Source organism: Gouania willdenowi, chromosome 18 (assembly GCF_900634775.1).
Source record: "Gouania willdenowi chromosome 18, fGouWil2.1, whole genome shotgun sequence".
NCBI classification, from domain to species: domain Eukaryota; kingdom Metazoa; phylum Chordata; class Actinopteri; order Blenniiformes; family Gobiesocidae; genus Gouania; species Gouania willdenowi.
This window is the reverse complement of record NC_041061.1, coordinates 17,551,053-17,566,985: the sequence shown is the minus strand read 5'-3', so window position 1 is coordinate 17,566,985 and position 15,933 is coordinate 17,551,053. Positions and strand designations below refer to the sequence as shown.

General features: G+C 36.0%; 1 protein-coding gene across 3 annotated transcripts in view; it reads left to right on the top strand.

Moving 5' to 3' along the window:
* Nucleotides 1-15,933, top strand: part of dock11 (dedicator of cytokinesis 11) — an 83,933-nt gene that overhangs the window by 21,571 nt on the left and 46,429 nt on the right. For all 3 annotated transcript variants that reach the window (XM_028475084.1, XM_028475083.1, XM_028475086.1), the window contains exons 8-17: nucleotides 1,739-1,922; nucleotides 2,369-2,448; nucleotides 4,156-4,239; nucleotides 5,896-6,036; nucleotides 9,007-9,255; nucleotides 13,793-13,915; nucleotides 14,009-14,091; nucleotides 14,780-14,902; nucleotides 14,999-15,075; nucleotides 15,700-15,884. In XM_028475084.1, coding sequence (XP_028330885.1) covers nucleotides 1,739-1,922; nucleotides 2,369-2,448; nucleotides 4,156-4,239; nucleotides 5,896-6,036; nucleotides 9,007-9,255; nucleotides 13,793-13,915; nucleotides 14,009-14,091; nucleotides 14,780-14,902; nucleotides 14,999-15,075; nucleotides 15,700-15,884 — 1,329 coding nt within the window. The remainder of the gene's footprint in view (nucleotides 1-1,738; nucleotides 1,923-2,368; nucleotides 2,449-4,155; nucleotides 4,240-5,895; nucleotides 6,037-9,006; nucleotides 9,256-13,792; nucleotides 13,916-14,008; nucleotides 14,092-14,779; nucleotides 14,903-14,998; nucleotides 15,076-15,699; nucleotides 15,885-15,933) is intronic.

Genomic DNA, 15,933 nt, shown 5'->3' with positions numbered 1-15,933 from the left:
TTTGCTTTACAAATGTATCAAAGGCCTGTAGTTATTGTACAATCAACACTTCATCTCGTCCAGTGGTTCTCAAACGTTTTAGGCTCACGCACCCAATTTTTCTTACTTTAGATATCCGAGTACCCGCTGATGTCAGACTACAACATTTTGCTGAGAATTCTCTGAAAAATCAACCATTGAGCATAATGTTAACAACACACATTTTAAAAACTCTAATTTTGTAAATAAATTGAATTAAACAGTATTTAGTGCCTCCTGAATATATTTATTTCTATAATTTGTATCATTTCTGGTCCCCCATGATGTGGGACCTTTGTATTTTCATTTCATGTTCTAATCAAGAACATTTCTATCATGTTTTTTTGTGTATTGTTGTTTGTCTGTTCTATTTTTTGTGTTTTTGTTGTCGTTTTTGTGCGTTGTTGCTATTATTTACATGATTCTCTCAGTGTGTGTGTGTGTGTGTGTGTGTTTTTGGTGTCGTGTGGTAGTTTCTTATGTCGTTTTGTATGTTTTTCTGTTATTTTTGTGTATTTTCTAGTGATCTTGTGTATTTTTCTGTCATTTAGTGTGTCTTTGTTGCTGTTTTGTGTGTTGCTGGTAATGGTAAGTATTTTTCTCTCTTAGTGTGTGTGTGTTTTTGGTGTTATTTTGTGTATTTTGTTTGTCTGTTATTTTGATATTTCAGTGTACTTTTTTCTTATTACGTTGTCGTTTTTTGAGTTGCTGGTAATATTTAGTGCGATTATCATCCATCTTCAAACCCGCTAATTCCCGTTTATCAGGGTCGCGGGGGTTTGCCGGTGCCAATTACGATTATCATTTTTAACTAAAAAATAAACATTATGAAACCTCATATTTTTAATGCTTTCCTTTGTTAATTTTCCCCTCTCAATTTCTCTAAAAAAATTGATATTTTCAATCAAAAAAGTGTCCAAATGCACTTTTTTCCTTTGATTGAAAATTTTTTTTATTTTTATTTTATGGAAGTCATTTTTTTGTATCCGGGCCATACTATTGATAATGCATTTGTGTCTTTATTATTCAATCAAAAAATAAAAAGTTTCAATCGGGGAAAAAAAATGTCACACTTTGATTGAAAATAGGTTTTTGATTGAGTAAATTTTTTTTTGTGATTGAGAATCCTTTTTTTTTCTTATTGAAAAGTTTTCTTTTAATTGATTAATAAAGACACAAATCTACCTCCATAGTCGTGCAGGGAAAAAATAGCGTGTAAAACATGCAATGGAGGTATTTCCACGTCATATTGGTGAAAAATATGTAAAGAAAATGGCATATTAAACTCTTCAGTCTTTGATGTAAATGTCCTTAAAAACAAGAAAAATCTGAATAACTGTTTATTATTCTTATAAACATTTTACCACAGGGCTCAATTGGGGACAGATTTTAAATAAAGACGGAGCAGAAAAATGGTTTCGGATTGGTTTTTTTTTTTTCAGTTTCCGCACGTGAATTTCTTGTTTTCCGTCCGTTTTTTGTGATCGCAGAAAGTCGCTCTTCCTACACAGAAAAAGGCTTTATTACTTCTGCTGTTGGTGATGCTTGAAGAGGTTAATAAATTTAGTATAACTTTTCAATCAGCCTGTGCTGTATATGAAGAAAGAAATTGAGTGGATCTTGAACACAACCTTGTGGTACGCCGTGACTATCCCTTTGTGCCTAAAGAGCATTCATTCAGACGAGTTCCCATCATGATCAACTCTCTCCTCTTCTTTAGAGTCCTAAAATGAGACGCAATGGCTTTGAGCTGAAGATGCAGGACCGCTACAGCCACTTCCTGGCTGCAGACAGCGAGGCGGAGATGGACGAGTGGGTGTCGACACTGAAGCAGGCGCTGCAGAGCTGCACCGAGGCTGGCCAGGACAGAAGGAATGGGTCGGAGTCTCTGGACTGCTCCCTAGGTGGGACACACACACACACACACACACACACACACACACACTGCATAATACATATCTATCCCAAAAAGCAACAAACGTAACCTTAAAAATGCACCAGATCAAAGGAGAACCAGGTCTTATTTTGGTTAAGTGCACGTCATACCCAACATGAATCCAAAACAAACACACCTATAATTTATAAAAGGAAGTACACTAGCCTGTGCAATGGCAAGAATATAGTCTGAAGAAGCAGAGCTGGATCTGTGAGTCATAGCTTAAAATATTCAAAACCTTTTTGTGCATTTTGATGTTAAAAATGAGCCCAAGAAGAAGCTGGTGAAGTCCATTATCACTGTTTTATTTGTATTCACGTCACTACGGTGGAAGACGAAGTTTGTCAATTAGAAAAGCTAAAAGCAGAAGAAGTGCATTACTGTTGTTGCTCATTTTGATTGGTTTTCCCTCAGACGACGACACCAGCAGCCAAGGTAGAGGCGAGAGCCTGTTGGAGAACGCAGGGAGGAGCTTACACACGGAACTCATGAAGGTAGGAGTGGTCGACACAACCTTCTCACAATGTTTCCTGCTCCATAATAGGATAAGAATGGTCTGATAAAGATCCATCAGTAATTCAGCAGAATAGATGATTTAGTTTATGGTGAGTTTTAGACAATTGGTTCACCACTTGGAACCATCACTCTGAAAAAATATTTATTTTTTAAATTATGCAACCAAATTTAAGGGAAAAGTAAAAATAAAAAGTCAGCAAACGACTTGTTTGTACTGAATGTGTTAAAGCAGGGATGGGCAATTGGCAGCCCTCATTCTCGCGTTGTACGGTCCTTAAAGTAAAGGCAAAAAATGACCCTAAAACGACAGCAAAAAGACATCAAACAGTAAAAAAAAAAAAAATACACAAAATGACTTAAAAAACAAAACATACAAAGTCAGAAAAAGGCACAAAAATATATAAAACACCAAAAATACAAATGAATGACAAAGAAAAAACACAAAACTAACGGACGAAAACACAAAACAACATAAATGCACAAAATGAATCCAAAAAACTTACAAAATCATGTTGAAACGCACCAGATACCAATAGACACAAAATGACACCGAAAATACACGCTAAAAATACAGAAAATACGCAAAACAGCACTAAAAATGCACAAAACAATTAACAATACACAAAATGAATCTAAAAAAACATAGAAAATCACATGTAAAATGCACAAGATACCGATAATACATAAAACAGTAAAAATACAGTAAACACTGAAAATACTCAAAACACTAGAAATACACACAGAAAACAACCAAAAATACACATAAAGGACTCATAATGCACAACAAAAAACAACAAAAATGCACAAAATGATTTTTAAAAAACACAAAAAAAGCAACAACATAGTACACAGCCCTTTGTTCTTCCCTGTATTAACGCTCAGATTGATCATAATCAACGTTGATGTCAGCATTTAGAATAATGTGGCCCTCGGATCAGACAATCACCATTTTGTGGCCCCCACTGTGATCACTGTTGCCCTCCTCTGTATTAAAGGTTTTAACGTTAATGAAAGGCCTTTGAGTTAAAAGCTATAGAGTGCATTTTAAGGAGAAAGACAGCAGTATTTACTCCACAACAACAAGATAATTGAATTAAAACATACATTTTCCTTTGATTACATTATTAGGTGCATTGCACTGTTGCTGTGTGGTTAGCAATGCTAAACGATAAGGCTAATATAGAATTATTGTCAGAGAAAAACTGTGCGTTAGATACAAATAGAACCCTTCAAGTCGCACTCAGTGCTCCGTTCCCTCCACCTACTCCTCTGTTCTCGCTGCCTGCAGACGAGTGACCTTTGCAGGGCAAAGCTGTGCAGGAGGAGCTCAGGGCGACCATGGTGGATCACAGACGTGGTGTTTGTTGTCCGTGTGTAGCTTCAGGTTCACAGACGCATTAATGCAGCTCAGTCTCTGTGGAATAAACTGTAAAAGGAGCTGCTCCGGGGTACAGACACAACACCTTTTCACACTTTTACCACCTTTTCCTCCCTTTTTTTTCTGTTATTTAATAAATTAGCCTCCATTAAAAACAGCCTAAAGCAACTTCCCTTGGCTTTTATTCCCATTTCTCACAGAGTAACACACTATCATATATTTTGGGATTTAATATTAAATATTTATTTCATATAAACAATATCAGGACAGAATTATTCCCTCATTTCCAACGTTTTTCGTCTTGCAGTACAACAGGGAGACGGACCAGCTGAATCGCATGAACAGGAACGAAGGCAGGCAGAAGCTTTTCTCTCTGGATCCTGAAACCCAGGTATGGAGGCAACTCATTACTTATTTATCCTTCTGCACAATTGATTCATACTCATTGATCTGCTCTCTCACGCTCACTACATCTCCCTGCGGTAGGATTATTGTGGTCTTTCCTGAACTGAACATAACTGACATTTGATTTGAATGCGATAGTTGTACTTTTTTTTATTTTCAAAGGTTTTTATGATTCCTTGGCGATATAAGGAATAATAATATCGTATAAAATAAGTAAACCCAAGCTAAAGTTAGCCTAATTCTGAGATGTTTTCCTTTCTGTACTATTTTCTCTAAAGAATGCCTACTCTAATTGCAGTTAACGTTATTTCATCAAAGCCTTAGTAGCAGGAAGTAGCTACAATAGTATTTAATTAGCAATGGTTAAAAATAATTAATGGTAATGTCAGTTTCACACCTTTTTTGTTTTATTAAGGTTTTTAAATGAGAGGATTAGCTCGTGCTATGATTGACTTAACGTACAATAGCAGTTGGCTAACTGTTGGTTATTAATTATAATTGTGGTTACGACGAGATCCCGGACAAGCCCCCCCCCAGATTTGTTACGACAAATAGTGAAACTTATCATCACAGATTGCTGCCTAAGACGTACACACACACTCATGTCACCAAACACAAAGTCGCTTGAACGCCCATTAAAATGATTTTTTTTTTAGAGTCCAGAGATGAGCACTCAAACTAATAAAGCAAAAACAAACCAAGAGTCATTTCAAACAAATCATGTTAACAAGATATGATCAAAGAAACGGCTGGAGAAAGAACTTAACAAACCACAACGTAGGAAATGAAACCTATAGTAAACAGAGAACTGGCTTACCGTCTTAAAGGGGAAAGCAGGAACATAATATTATGTAACTAAACTCCAATCATCTTCCATTAGTTTTTAACCCTGTGGTAAAAAACTCTTGTTTTGAAGTGAACCAGAAGTTTAATCAGTCGTAGCACAATGGTGGGTCTCCGGAAATTTCTGAAATGTCGGCGTTAAATGTGTTTCCGCGAGTTTTATGGATGAAATGACCACATGTTGATATTGTACTTGGTCACTTTCTCCCTTTCAGAACTTTCAAAGGTGGCCAATCAACAGAGATATTTAGCCTCAGTGTGGTTCAGGTTCTAAATGCATCTTGGGAAACTTGGTAGTGTAGTTCAGTGGGAACGGTCGTAATCGTAATCCTCTTAACCATACTATTAGTATATGGTAGACAGTATATACTCATTGGGTGCAGTTAGCGAACAACTAGCAGTTTTGTCAAAGATAAGCCAATGATAAGAACATTACCTCTTGTTGTTACCATGGTAACAGCCTCGGTTGTGCTCTGCAATAACCCTAAGGCGACCGTGGCTCAGGTGGTAGAGGGGGTAGGTTGGGGGTTTGATCCCAGTCTATACCTGTCAATGCGTCGAAGTGTCCTCGGGCAAGACACTGAACCCTAAGTTGCTCCCAGTGGTTGACCAGCGCGTTGCCTTGCATGACTCAGTCCCATTGGTGTGTGAATGTGAGGGTGAATGATGGGACGACTTAAGCGTAGACATAAAAGCGCTATGTACTGTAAATCTAAGTCCATTTACCATTTAAGAGTCCTGACCAGCTTCCTCACACTGGTTTGTGAACACTTCCATCTTCATCCTCTTGTCCACACAGAGGCTGGACTTCTCCGGCATCGAGCCCGACGTGAAGCCGTTTGAGGAGCGCTTCGGGCGACGCATCATGGTCAGCTGCCACGACCTGGCCTTCAGTCTGCAGGGCTGCGTCAGTGAAAAAGGAGACAGCGTTCTCACCAACGTATGTCATCATCACTCTACAGTAACTTTTATCATCTTTTATCACAGCAGGGCCACAAAAATGGGATTTTCTGATCTGAAGGACACAAACTAGAATAATGACCAATGGGAACATCAATAGAGAAAAGAACAATGGCTTTTTGTGTGATTTTGTTCTCATTTTAAATGTGGGAAGTTAGTTTGTACATTTTTCTGTCTTTTTGTGTATTTTGGTGTACTTTTTTGTCATTTTTGTGTGCATGGGTTGTCATTTTGTGAAGTCATGTTGTGTAATATTGTCATTTTTTTATTGGTGTTTTGTATGTTTTTGTTGTTTTGAATGTTTTTTGAGATGTTTTGTCTATTCTCCTTGTTGTTTTGTATGTCCAGTATTTTTATTTTATTTTTGTATGTTTTGTTGTTGTTTTCTTTGTATGTTTGGACTCATTTTGTGTGTTATTTGTTGGCATTTCATGTGTTCTTGTGTGTTTTTTGTTGGCACTTTGTATGTGGGAAGTCAGTTTGTACATTTTTTTGCGCATTTTGTCGTAATCTTTTGTATTTTTTTGTGTGTTTTTGGTTGTCATTTTGTGTGTTTGGTTTATCATTTTGTGTATTTTTGTTGACTTGTTTTTGTGTGTTTTTTTTTTTTAGACGTTTTGTGTATTCTTCTTCTTGTTTTGTATGTTCAGAGTAATTTCATGTGTTTTTATTTTATTTTGTATGTTTTGTTGTCATTTTTTTCTTGTGTTTTTTAAATTATTTTGTGTGTTTTTTGTTGTCATTTTGTGTGTGGGAAGTCCGTTTGTAGATTTTCCTGTCAGTTTGTGCATTTTGTTGTCATTTTTTTTTTTTTTTTTTAGTCATTAATGTGTGTTTGGGTGTCATTTTGTGTTTGTTTTTTGTTATTCTGTGTCTAAAGTCATTTTGTGCATTATTGTTGATCTTTTATGTGTTTTTGTCATTGTGTTGTATATTTTTTGAGACGTTTTGTGTATTCATGTTGTTTCATATGTCTTGAGTCATTTCATGTGTTTTAATTTTATTTTGTAAGTTTTGTTGTTGTTTTCTTTGTATGTTTGGAGTCATTTTGTGTGTTATTGTTGTTTTCTACGTTTTGTTGTGGTTTTATTTATATTTTTGCAGCCTTTTAATGTTTTTTGTTGACATTTTGTGTGTTTTTCTTTACATTTTTGTATTTTTAGAGTCATTTTGTGTGTTTTTGGAGGCATTTTGTGTATTTTTGTTATATTTGCATTTTATGTTGTCGTTTTTTTTTTTTTGTTTTATGGTTATCATTTTGTGCATTTAGGTACTTTGGGGGCTGCGCAAAAATTACACAGTGGGCCTCATTGAAATGCTCTACTTCTTTCCTCACATTCCCTGCTGTCTACTGTGCAGTCCTGGCCTAGATAAGGCACCTTCATAATTCATGCTGGTCTGACTGGAAGAGGATGGAGGTTATCAAGCAGAATGGATCACGTAGTTATACCCTGCCTTTCTGTGTTTAGTTTAACACTGTAATGTTTCTTCACAACCCTGAGGCAGAATATAAACAGCCTTTCAGCAAAAACACAGATTACACTTTCACATTATGCTGATTCATCAGTCATTTGGCTTAGTTTTGTTGTTTCCTAGTGTCTCCACTTGTGCATTAAAACTACTTGTCCATGTTTCTCTTGTACTTTTCTAACCAAAGACGTACCAGATCTTTTCTTAGTGTCACGTGGTTGGTTCTGTTAGTCATGCCATGAATTCCTGTGCTCCATGTGATTGTTTTGTGTTCTAAGTAAGGTTAGATGGTTGTTTTTGTTGGTTCACGTCACTTTAAAGTCATACTCTGTCTCATTTTGTTTTTAATCTTTTGTGTTTATACACCGTTTGTATCCATTTCCTGTTTCAGTGTTAGATTGTCACAAGGTTTTTAATATTGCTTCCTTTTTTTGTCTTTGGCTACTGCACAGTATATTATTTGTTTGTTTTTAATCCTGTGATCATATGTTCACTTTCTTTGTCTATAAATGTGACACTAAAGCAGAGATGGGCAACTTATTAGACAGTAGGGGCCACAAAAATGTGATTTTCTTATCCAAGGGCCACATTATCAACATGTCAGCATTTGATATAAGGACCAGTTTAAGTAAGAATACAGGAAAGAACAAACCATTTGTTTTTATTGTTGTTTCATGTATTTGTGGAGTCATTGTGTATATTTGTGTTGTTGTTTTTTGTACTGTATATTCTCATTTTGTGTGCGTGTTGTTGTTTTGTCTGTTTTTGAGTCATTTTTTGTGTTTTGCTCTATTAATTCTCATTTTGTGTGTTCGTTTTGTGTATTCTTCCCCCCCATTTTTGTATTCTTGTTGCTGTTTTGCATCATTTAACGTCATTTTGTGTATTTGTGTTGTCATTTTGTGTGTTTTTGTTGCTGTTTTGCATATTTTAAATTTTTTTGTGTATTTTGTAGTCATTTTGTGTGTATTTTGTAGTCATTTTGTGTGTTTTTGTTGCTGTTTTGTATATTTTACGTTATTTTTGTGTATTTTGTAGTCATTGTGTGTTTTTAAAGTAATTTTGAATATTGTAGTTGTCTTTTGTGCATTTTTGTTGTCATTTTTCTATAAGTTTTGATGTTCTTATACAGTCAAAAAACAACTACATGGGCAAGATGCTCTTGTCTGCACTAAGGGGTTGTTTAGTTTAGGGGTTTTTCATATTACTCGCTTATGTTTGATATTTATCTCATTTTTAGCATTCTTTTTTGTTTTCTCCCACAGGTTGTTATTTAGCTATTAGCGTTAGCATTTAGTTGCTGATTTTTGATAGATTATGTCACTGGTTGCTGTGTTGTGTCACGGGCTAAACACTTGTTTCCTCTCGGTTCAGTTTAAAATAGATTGCTTCTGGAAAGAAAATGTAATTGCCATAACGAGAGCGCATTCATGTTGATGACGGGACTTCATCAGTTTAAACTACTGTCTCTAACGCTCAGGTGGAGCCATTCTTCATCAGTCTTGCTCTCTTCGACGTCTCCAAGTGCTGCAAAATCTCAGCCGACTTCCACGTGGATCTCAACCCGTCTTGTGTCAGAGAGATGCTGACGGACACTTCTGCCCAGCTCTACCCATCGTCAGAGTCAGAGAGTGAAGGAGGAATGATGGTGAATGGAGACTCTGGGAAAGGGAGCGAGCCTCCTGTTCTTCAGAGGGCGTCTGAGGCTCTGCTACGATTTCCCACTCAGGTACGCATAAATGAGATAGACGCTTCACAACCATTCATCTGTCGGAAACGCTGAATTTTCATAGGATTACCTTTGAATATTACCTGCAGCACTGTATATATATATATATGTATGTATATTTTAGGGCTGGGCAAAAAAATCGATTAATCGATCTATTGAATTTGTAGATAAAAACTATTTTTATTTTGCAAGTTCTAATTTTTTCGGACTTTTTCGCATTCCGTCCTTGTGGGTTACCGTAGCGCGATGTGAGCCAGCCCCCTCTTTATTTACATCTGTTTTTTATTTGAGTATATACTGTAGGCTATATGTGTGCCACAGGCATGTTTATTATTCACACTATGCTGAGACGCTAAGGGTAGAGTTAATAATTTTTTTAAATTGTACTGTTATATGTTATAAAATCAGAAAATTTAAGCTACTGTGCAGTTGCTGTTGCACTTTTGCTTAAACCTGGGTTAAAGCTTGAAATTGTTGAATGACAGAACCTCATTTACTTTTTATTTTGGGATTGTTCTATGCATTTTAACTCTTGGGGACATTCACAGCAATAAAGTTGCACTTTTTGTGAATATATCTGATGTCTGCAGTCAGTTTTAAGTGCACTGGCAAAAAAATTTTTTTTTATCGAAACTCAAAATTTTCCTTAAAAAATCAGAGATTTTTTTTTCAGGCAAAATCGCCCATCCTTAATATATTTATTCTTTATTTTTTATCTTTATCCTTTGTCCTCTATCTATTCTATATTTGTTCATTATCCTTTATTTATCATTATTATTATTATTGTTGCTGGTTTTAGGTTTTATTTTTTGTCGCGCGCACCAACTACCAAGTGAAATTCCTGTGCTGTTTTAAAACTGTACTTGATTCTGATTCTGAACAGTTAAAGCTTAACATTTTTTTTCCTTCTAGAATTATAGATTTTAATCACATTTGCAAATACAGAGCCAGGTCTTTATACTTAATTATTTGAACTAGATTTATACTTGAGAAAGTAAAAGTGTAGAATATAGTTGATTAGGATTGTGTGTTGCGTTTTAGTGTAAAAAAAAATATATATATATACTAAAACATTTATTTATTTATTTTTTTCCAATTACTAGACATTTCAAGAGACCCCATTTAAATTCCAAGCAATCCCACATGGGGTCAGGACCCCAAAGTTGAAAAACATTGGCTCATATGATCAAAATAGAGACTTTTGTCCGTCTTTTATAATCCATGAAGTGAAGAAGCTATCGCGAAGAAGCTAGCTCTAAGTAGCTAGCTAGCGTAAAAGTTAATAATTGAAATTGTAAGTAACAAGCAATAGGTAAGAAATTCAATTAATATTTTCAATCTGTTTTGTTTCTCATATGTAATGCCCATTAACGTGAACTTTTTTATTAACATTAGCTTTTGGACAGGAAGAAGTCTTTGACTTTTTTAGATTTAGCAGGCTACGCCATTAGCTGTAAAAAAGCTACAACCATTCTAACTGATAATACATTTTTCTCTGAACTGTAAAAGAAAAAAATTACAATAAAACAAACCAGAAAACCCTATGAAATTGGCAGTTTTGGAAATTATTTGGAATTTAAAACATTCCTTTTCATGCAATTTTTTTTAATTTTTTTTTTAAACTACAGCTAATGTTGTGGCTAATCATCTGCTAATTACATTTGTCTTGATGTGTTAACATTTGTTTTTGTTGACCTAGTATACACCAATTAAAATACTTAATATTGCTTTTACTTATATCTTAAAAAGACATTATATTAATAGTTTAAAAGGAGAAAAATGGATTTTGGTTTAGCTAAGTTTCTTTGTTATCTAGTAGGGATGTAACGATTCACTCAACTCCCGATAGGATTCGATTCACGATACTGGGTTCACGACACGATTCTCTCACGATTTATTTTACAAATTGGGACTGTAGACTGAAAAATATTCCTTTATTTTTTTGGGGGGAAAAAACTAGAAAATACTTGAATGAAATAAATAAAGGAATAATACAAATGAAGAAGAAACCTATTCATTTAAATTCTGGTTTTATAGTAAACAATGCAAAACTGCATAATAGTTATTTTTCTTTTTAAAAGTGCAACTGAAAATTTATTTTGTGCCTTAACAATTGGACTTTAAAAAAAAAAAACCCAGTCATTTTACTGTATTTACATCAGATATTTGTTTGGACCAGCAGAGGGCGCTGGTAACCCAATGGTCAGTTGGCATGCAGATATTATTGCAGTGAAGAAGAGATGCTATGCGCTAGCAGACAGAGCTAATAGAAAAACGTGACTTTTACAGATATTCACTAATATTACAGATATTCTTTTGGTGCTAAAGGGTAAGGAATCATTTATTAACATGTTTAAGAGTAGAAGGCGGCCAGAAAGAAAGTAGTAGCAGATTCCGCCTGCCTCTTCTGGACAAGAGAAGGATAAATATATAGCGTCCTCTGCTGTTTAAAAAAAAGTACTGCGATTCAATTTTCACTGTATCGATGTGAATCGTGATACCTATGAATCGATTTTTAACTGCCTTATGATTAATCGTTACATCCCTACTATCTAGTTTGCTGCATGACGTTTTGTTGTGGCTTTATTTATTGTTTGTTTTTAGAAATATATTTTAGTTTAATCTATGATCTAATTTTACTATAGTTAATAATGTGCAAGCTTTTCTGCTGCCAAACATTCAAATCTCTACCTTAACCCTGTTAAACAAAACAGCTGAAGTACAACCAAGCATATCTGATTTTTAGTACGCATACAGTGCTATAAATACAGAATGCATCAGCTTTGACCATGATTAGAATCAAAATATCAGAGCTAATACCAGTCCTACACATGTTTATTTATGGTCCTAAGGTGAACTCGCATCTGTAAAAGCTTTAAAGAAGCAAAACAAACATAAACACAGCAGGGCTGTACCTCTGTGATTAGTGTGCTATTCTCGCTCAGCAGACCACTTTAAATGATGTGCTCTGGGTGTGGTCTAAGTACGGGCCTTCATCAGGGCCTTCATCTTCATGTCTGTCCAATGAATCAGCCTCTGCAGTTATTCCATTACTCCAATATATACCACAATAGGGGTGTGCCAAAATATCGATACAATGATGTATCGCAAGGTTTTGTCTCGCAATATTTTATCAATTCACTGGCTCCAAATATTGATTTTTTTTAATTTTATTGTTTTATTTTTTTAAATGGATTCAGTGCAGTCAAAACATTCAGAATTTCTTTAGCGACACAGATATCGTAATGTATTGTGGATGAAATTACCCGTGATATATATACAGTATATATATATATATATATATATATATATTTTGTTTTGTTCCTTATGTAAAGCAAGTGTAAAAAAAAACACTATACAAATTTGACACCCACTTTGCGTTTCTTTATAAAGTAGGTTTATGCATTTTTTTGACAAGTTTGACATTGTGAGAGACCACAAACAAAAATCCACTTCGGCAAATATGAAAGTACCATAAACTCATGCTTTATTGCTGCCCTTGTTGTAAAGATCTGTAAATAAAGCTATGTTTCACTGAATTGAACAATTATATATTAAAGATGGGCAACTCCTATCCCAGCAGTGGGGCATCAAAATGTGATGTTATGTCAGCGTTTAGAAGAATACAATTTCATCATTAATACAGGAAAGAACAACTGTTTTTTTGTTTTGTTTCGTTTGTGTCATTGTTTTGTATATTTTCCCCATCATTTAATTGTATTTTTTTTGTTTCGTGTGTTTTTGGAATCATTTTCTGTTTGTTTTTGGCCATGTTGTGTGTTTTTGGAGTCATTTTGTACATTTTTGTTGCTCTTTTGTTTGTTTTGTAGTCATTTTGTGTGTTTTTGTTAGTGTTTTATGTGTTTTTGGACTCATTTTGTATGCTTTTGTTGTTGATACGCGTTTTTTGAGTCGTGTCTTTTTGTTGCTGTTTTGTGCATTTTTTTCAAACAATTTTGTGTTTTTTTTATTGCAGTGATGTGTGTTTTTAGTAAATTTTTATGTTTTTGTTGCTCTTATGTATGTTTTTGAAGTCATGTTGTGTTTTTGGTGTCATTTTGTATGTTTTGGGGATCCTTTTGTGTGTTTTTGTTGCCGTTTTATTTGTTTTTATTTCAGTTTATTTATTCCTTTCTTTGGAACCATTTTCTGTCATTTTGTTTGTTTTTGGAGTCATTTTGTTCAGATGCTTTAGGAAACTGCACAAAATTAGACCGAAGGCCACATGTGGCATGTCTGATATAAATGATGTCACTCTAAAATAACAGTAAAACACATTTGCCTCGTGTAACCTCACATCCGACACCGAGTTGGCTGCGATGGCCAACATCGTCTTAGGCATCAACTATAAGCATTATCACAACAACTCAGAATACAAGGCGAGGCTTCCTTTGTAGCTAATGGGGGCCGCTATGGGACAGGAGGAAAGATATTTACCGCACTACATCCAGCAGTAATTGTGTTGAGCAGTTCACCTGTACTAAAAATGAACAGAATGACTCTTCCAGCACCTCACTTACATCTTATTCTCCTCCAGGGAATCTTTTCCGTCACCAACCCCCACGCAGACATCTTCCTGGTAGCCCGTGTAGAGAAAGTGCTCCAGAACGGCATCACCCACTGTGCTGAGCCATACATCAAGCCCTCCGACATCAACAAGGTTCACTTTAATTCATTTTTCTTTCAATTAAAAACACACCTCCAACCAAAGGCTGTGTTTTTTTACTTTTCCTCGACTGATCTTTGTTTCCAGTCGGCTCAGAAGGTTCTGAAATCTGCCAAGCAGACGTGCCAGAGGCTGGGTCAGTACAGGATGCCGTTCGCCTGGGCTGCCAAGTAAGACTGAAAGCAATATGTTAAGGTTTCATTTATTCAGACAACTTTTTTTTCAAGAAATGTACTTTGATCTCCTGACATGTTTTGACCGTCAATCTTTCTCAGAGGCGTCGGCTGATTGCTTTAATTTGTACTTAGGCGTTCTTACTCATAAGGACACATCATAAGGCTATCCCGTGTCCTTATGATGTGTCATAAGGACACATCAAAGCGATCAGCAGACGCCTCTGAGGAAGACTGACAGCTGGCAGTTGAAACGTCAGGAGACGATAGTAGATGTCCTGTAAAAAGAAGACAAAATGAACTTGCTAGAATAAAACATGAAAGCAAGGCTGAGAGAAATGATGTCCATAAAATACTATATATAATAATGTGTCAGGAAATTTGCTTTGCTCACTTGACATGTTTTGACTGCCAACTGTCAGTCTTCCTCAGTGGTGTCTGCTGATCCCTTTGACTTGTCACAAGGACACATCGTAAGGACACATGCTTTCTTTATGATGTGTCCTTATGAGAAAAAAACTCTTAAGGACACATCAGAGGACACATCAAAGCGAACATCAAAGACAGCATGATTTTTGCTGGAATTAAGAATAAAAGAGTGAAATGGAAAGATGTCCCAAAAAAATAGTACTCTTCTAAAACATGAACAAAAGTGTAGCACACGCTTGTCTTTTTTTGTCTCCAGGCAGGTGTTTAAAGATCCTCAGGGAAGCCTGGACATGGATGGAAAGTTTTCTCCTCTCTATCGCCAGGAGAGCAACAAAATCTCCACTGATGACATCATCAAGCTGCTGGCAGAGATTAGGAAGTGAGTCAACGCTGCTCACAGTAGTCATTGTGTGGAAATGTGAGCATTATCATTTTAAAGTTCCTGACTCCTGATGTTTACTTCCTTGCTGGTCAGACCTGAGAAGATCAAAGTTCAGACCATCCCTGGACAACTGAATGTCACCATAGAGTGCGTCCCACCGGATTTCTCAAGTATGTTGTTGGCATGTGACTCGCTCCCATAGGAAGGGCCGACCACACCTTTAACCCTTCTATTATCCTCAAATATTTACACATTTTACCCCTGGGGTCAATCTGACCCCAGGGGTATTTGCCTCCAGAAAATTGTTGACTAAGTTTTTGTGTCAGGCACTTTGTTTATTTGTTGTTTTCATAAATAACCCCTTGTTAATGAAACTTTCACCTGTTCTCTAGTGCCACCAACAGGCCAAACTTATAAATTAGAATGAATTTATCTTGAATAGTTTTCATCCAATTGTTTCTCAGATTTACTGACAACATGAATGACCACAAGAGTATGAACCCTATTGGCTTGTGGCGATGTTATGACCTTTCCTGCAGCGCCACATCAAGTCAATGGGGATGTATGGTCATACATGGGTCATACATGGTTTTGCACACAGCTAAAACAGCTTGGGGTCAAATTGACCCCAGATGAACACCAATGTGTGTCCAGCACATTGAAAATCAAGTCAACTATTGTTTTTTTTAAATGATAAACATTGAAAGGGCTCAAATTGACCCCAAGGATAATAGGAGGGTTAAGTTTTAAGTAAGGAGTGTAGCTTCATGTCTCGCTTCGCTGATCTTCTTCAGATACCGTGACGTCATCTTACGTCCCCGTCAAGCCCTTTGAGGACACCTGCGAGCGCGTCTCGGTGGAGATCGAAGAGTTTCTCCCAGAGGAGGCAAAGTACAACTACCCCTTTACCTCTTACAAGAACCAGCTCTACGTCTACCCTCTACAGCTCAAGTACGACAACCAGAAGACCTTTCCAAAGGTAGGACGCGCCGCACAGAGCCAAACCTGAGGCCCTTGAGGAAAGACCT